Source organism: Fonticula alba (genome assembly GCF_000388065.1).
Source record: "Fonticula alba strain ATCC 38817 unplaced genomic scaffold supercont2.4, whole genome shotgun sequence".
In the NCBI taxonomy this organism is placed as follows: domain Eukaryota; order Rotosphaerida; family Fonticulaceae; genus Fonticula; species Fonticula alba.
This window is the reverse complement of record NW_009242974.1, coordinates 222,847-227,350: the sequence shown is the minus strand read 5'-3', so window position 1 is coordinate 227,350 and position 4,504 is coordinate 222,847. Positions and strand designations below refer to the sequence as shown.

Sequence of the window (4,504 nt, the reverse complement as noted above, 5' to 3'; positions counted from 1 at the left end):
TCCCACAGGAGGCGGCACGGGGGGCCGGCGGAGCGCGCCCCCCAGGCATGCCGCCCCCCCCCCCCCCCCCCCCCTTTTCTCTCCTATACTATCCCTTTTCTCGCTTCTCCCCTGCCTTCCTTGCGCCAAAAATGTACCCACTTAAAATGCAGTGCTTGCGCGCGCGCCCTGCCGGGCATTGCTGCGGTTGTTGCCGACATGTGCCTCCCTCGCTGTCTCCCCCTTTCCCTTTTCTTCTTTCCCTTTTGACCGCCAGCACGCGCAGACAGCCCTACGACGTGTGGGGGAGGCGGCGCGGTCAGCAGCGGCGCAGGCGAGAGGGGGAAACCGTTCGTCTATATGGGGGCCCTGTGGGTGTGTGGGTGGGCGTGAAAACCACCGGGGGACAGGGGAGGGGGAGGGGCATCTCCGCCGGGGATCATTCCGGAGCAACGCGTGGCCAATAAGGGGAGGACCGGGGAAGAATGCCGCACAAGGACAGGGATCAAAGGGGTTGGGCCCTGCGGGGGGGGGGGGGGGGGAAGGGAAATGCATGTGGGCGTGCGCGCGCCGGATCAAGTGTGGCCAAGTCCGCCGGTGCTCAGGAGGATGGGCTGGCAAGGCTGGAAGAGGCCGCGGCCGCGGCCGGGCTGGTCTTGGCCCCCCCTGAGGGAGCAAACATGGCTGCCGTCTCGGCCGTCTCCGTGGCCGTGTTGAAATGGTTGAGAATCGTGTGGGCAAGTGCCTGACGAGCCTGTATGGCAGGCGGGGCGGGGCGGGGTCAGGAGACGAGCGACAACGGGGAAAGTGGCCGAGGGAGAGAGAGAGAGAGCGAGAGAGAAGAAAGGGAAGGGAGGTCGTACCCGCTCGGCGCTCCGCTGGAAGGAGCTATAGCCAAAGGCCTCCACGCGGCCGGACAGCCCGTAGCCGATGCCGGAGGAAATGTGCGCCTCAGTAGAAACAACGGTCCTGAGAGGGAGCCGGGGTTAGGAAAATGCGGCCGGGTGGGCCCGGCCGGAGAATGCCCCGACCAGAGAAGGGCGAGGTGTGCGTCGGCGTACCAGTTGGGATTTTCCGGGTGAACGGAGAATGTCTGCCGCTCCTCGACATTCATCAGGGTCTTGTGTGTGAGGTTGTGTGTGATGGTGGTCATGGTCTGTGGTGCGCAGTGAATGGGGCACCAAAGGCGCCGAGGAGGGGAATGCAGGGACCACGGGGTCAGCCAGGGCGGGAGGGGGGGGGGTCAGTGGAAAGGCCGGGGAGAAAAGAGCGACAAACGAGGGGGCGACGCACGCGCTGGTTGCGGTCCACTTGGCTGGCCTCCACCACATATGCCTGGGCCTTGGGCATGAAGGAGCGCCCCCAGGCGGGGATCTTGCCATTCTTCAAAGCCAGGCGCGTGGTGGAAAGGATGCCACGCTGGCCATCGTACACACGCCGGAGGATGTCATACGCTGCGGGGGGGGGGGGGGAGTGAGGCATGCGCGCGCGCGCGCGCACCCACACACACACACACAGGCAACGAGCAAAGACGGCCCGAGGTTAGACAGCGCTGCAGCGGTGGAGGAGAGCGGCAGGCAGGGAAGAGCGAGGGTGCTTAACGGGAGGGGGGGAAAGGAAAGGAGGCGACCCAATCACGCACCCTGGATGTGGGCCACATGCGGATTGCCCGGGGTGTACTTGTTGAAGAAGGCCAAGGCGACGATGTGCCACGGATGCCTTCAGGAGGAGCAAGAGTCAGGAGAGGGGGGGGGGGGAGAGAGAGCAAGAAAGCAGGGGAAAAGGGCACGGATGTGCATACTCAATGACTGTTTTGATCTCCAGGACGCGAACCATGGCTGGAGAGAGGGGCTGTGATCAGGGGGGAGGCAGGGGGGAGGGGCACAACACAAAGCACCAAGAAGAGAGAGATAGCCGGAGGCAGGGGGGGGGAGGGGGAGTGCGAGGAGGAGGAGACGGCGGAGGGGGGCGGGGAAGAGAGGAGCGCGGGCGGTCGCCGAGGGATGGACGAGCAGCCAGCGGGCGCCTGGCGGCTGGGGCGTTGGCGGCCGAAATGACCTGCTAGCCCGGGCGCCGGCGGCCAGGACAACAAGCGCGAGGCAGATCCCCTCCTCCGGCCTGGGGCAGATCCCCGGGCCCGGCGCACGCCTGAGCGCGCGGGCGCACGCACACACACACACACACACGCACATACACAAGAGACCAGCCCGGGTGGGGAGTCCCGGGCCTCGGTGCCCAGACGGCCGAACAGCGGCCGGGGAGAATGCCCGAATCATATGGCGGTCTGCGCGGCGGGGCCCGGCCACCTGGACCGCTCCCCGGCGCCGGGCGCGCTCCCCGCGAGCCGGAACCAACCGAACACAGCGAGCCGAGCGCCCGGCCCCGGGACGTGACCCGGTCGAAGGGTCCTCCCCAACAGCCGGCGCGCGCGGCGCGTGTGCCACCGGCCCGGTCCCCCACACACGGTGCCCTCCGCCCGCCCTTGATGAGCGATCTGTCCGGCTGTCCTCTCTCCCCCTCCTCGGGCGGGGCCCCGGGGCCGTTCACCCATCGATGGGCCGGCCGAGTGGAGGACCTGCGTCCGCCCCGGCGCGGCCCCGGGCCGAAAGTGTTGACACATCGACAGGCGCCCCCGTGGAGGTGCCCATGCTCTGATCGGGCCTGTGAGGCTGGCTCATGCCTGTGCTCCCCGAGCCCCCCCCCCCCCGCCCAGGCACGGGGCGATTTCACACGCGCCGCCTCCCTCCCCCCCCCCCCCGAAGAAGGGCCCGTCCGAGGGTGGTGTTGAGCGGGGGGCGGAGGCGCACACGAGAGCGCGTCCAGGACACAGGGCGGCGGGCGGCGCAGCGTCAGGGGCGATTTTTCCGAGCCCCGCCCCCCTTGACCCGGGGCAGCCCACGTTCCAGGCCAGTTGCACGGTAACTTACTCTCGGGGGGAATAAGCGAGGGCCAGACGGACCGCGCGACCCCCCCCCCCCCTCCCTCTCGCGCTTGGGCCAGCCCATGGGCGAGGCGCTGCCCCTTCGCCGCGACCGATGCGCGGGAGCGCACCGCGGACGTGCCCCGCCAACAACGCGACTTACCATTCTGGCACGGTCACGCGATGTATGTCACGGGTCGCCATGTGACCACGCCAACGGCCGATTGCGCCCCCACCGAATCGGACCCCGGGCCACGGGCCACGGGCCGGACACACAAGGGAGGGAGAGGGCGGACGATCCGAAACAAATGTTTGTTCTTTCGTATTGTGTCGAGCATGGGAGGGGGGAGGGAGAGAGAGAGAGAGAGAGAGAGGCAGGGAGACCCTTTGGACTTTGAATAAAGGGCAAGGGACGGGAGGGGGGGTGCCGGCGGTCGCGTGCGCCACGCGCGGGCGTGGGCGCGCACGCGCGCAGCAGCACGCCAGCAAGGTGAGCCTCGATTAGGAGGACGCGGGGGTGGCCGCGGCGGCGGTCTTCGAGGCGGCGAGGGCGCGCTGCACGTCGGCCGCCGAGCCACCAGACTGGAGGATCTTCCCCAGGCGAGCGGCCTCATCCAGGGAGGAGGCACTTTCGATGGCGGCAATGAGGGCCTGGCGGTCAGCCTCAGAGAGGGCGGCGCCGGGCCGGGCGGCGGCGCCGGCGGCGGCGCCGGCCGGAGCGGCCTCCGGGGCGCCCTCCTCGGCGGTCTCCTCGGTGTCGGAATCGGAGTCGGCCCCGGTGGCAGCCTCGACGGGAGCACCGTCATGGAGGAATTGCCGGAAGGCCACCGGCAGATCGGCGCTCTGGAAGAAGGCCCGGGCCTCGCGGCGCTCCTGCGGCCCGGCGGAAGGTGGCGGAGGGCGGGGGGGAGGGCGACGGATCGGTGTGCAGGTTAGAGCCCGGCAAGCACAAGGCGCAAAAGGGAGGCGACAAAGGACCCGGGGAAGCCGCGCCGCCCATGGCCAGCGCCTGCCCTGGTGGAATGAAAGGCGGGGGCGCCGGGATGGGCGAGCTTTGCCCGCCGCTTCGGGTGTGTCGGCATGACGCACGGCCATCTTGATGCGCTGGTAGTCAAGGATCTTCACCTGCGGCAGGAGGTAGGCCACCACAAGGCGGTACTTGTCGGCGGAGGCCACATCATTCCCGTCCAGGGAGAGGGACCGGAGCTTGGCGAGGCCGGTCAAGTGGCGGAGCTCGGAAAGATCCTTGATCTGCGCATGGGGACCGAGAGGGGAGGTCAGAGGCGGAGGGGGGGACAGGACAAGCAGGGCACCATGGCGGGGGCACACTGGTGGGAGATGTGGGAAAGGGGGGGGGGGGGGGGGCGCCCGGCCGCGGACGCACGTAGTTGTTTGACAGGTTCAGGGTCTGCAAGCTGGGCAGGTTTTTGCAGATGGACGGGTCGATCTTGCTGATCTGATTAAAAGGCAGGAGGATGGTGTCGAGCCGCTTGAGCAGGGGGATGTTGTCCAGCCGGCGGATGGAGTTGCGCGAGAGATTGATCGTGTCAAACTGGTCCTACGGGCCAGGGGACGGGGCGAGGCCGGGGGTGGGGGCGGCGGCGG

At 68.8% G+C, this 4,504-nt stretch overlaps 2 protein-coding genes across 2 annotated transcripts in view; both read right to left on the bottom strand.

The window, feature by feature from the left end:
- Positions 1–320: 320 nt before the first annotated feature.
- H696_02594 (hypothetical protein) lies at positions 321–1,949 on the bottom strand. Its single transcript, XM_009496505.1, has 6 exons — positions 1,781–1,949; positions 1,622–1,698; positions 1,273–1,433; positions 1,041–1,135; positions 843–948; positions 321–733 (listed from the first exon to the last, which is right to left on the bottom strand). Exons 1-6 carry the CDS (start codon positions 1,813–1,815, stop codon positions 581–583), a joined length of 627 nt encoding a protein of 208 aa, XP_009494780.1. The 5' UTR covers positions 1,816–1,949; the 3' UTR covers positions 321–580.
- Positions 1,950–3,400: 1,451 nt separating this feature from the next.
- Positions 3,401–4,504, bottom strand: part of H696_02593 (hypothetical protein) — a gene marked incomplete at both ends in the record, with an annotated part of 1,725 nt that continues 621 nt past the window's right edge. The window contains 3 exons of the mRNA XM_009496504.1: positions 3,401–3,772; positions 3,989–4,150; positions 4,284–4,457. Coding sequence (XP_009494779.1) covers positions 3,401–3,772; positions 3,989–4,150; positions 4,284–4,457 — 708 coding nt within the window. The remainder of the gene's footprint in view (positions 3,773–3,988; positions 4,151–4,283; positions 4,458–4,504) is intronic.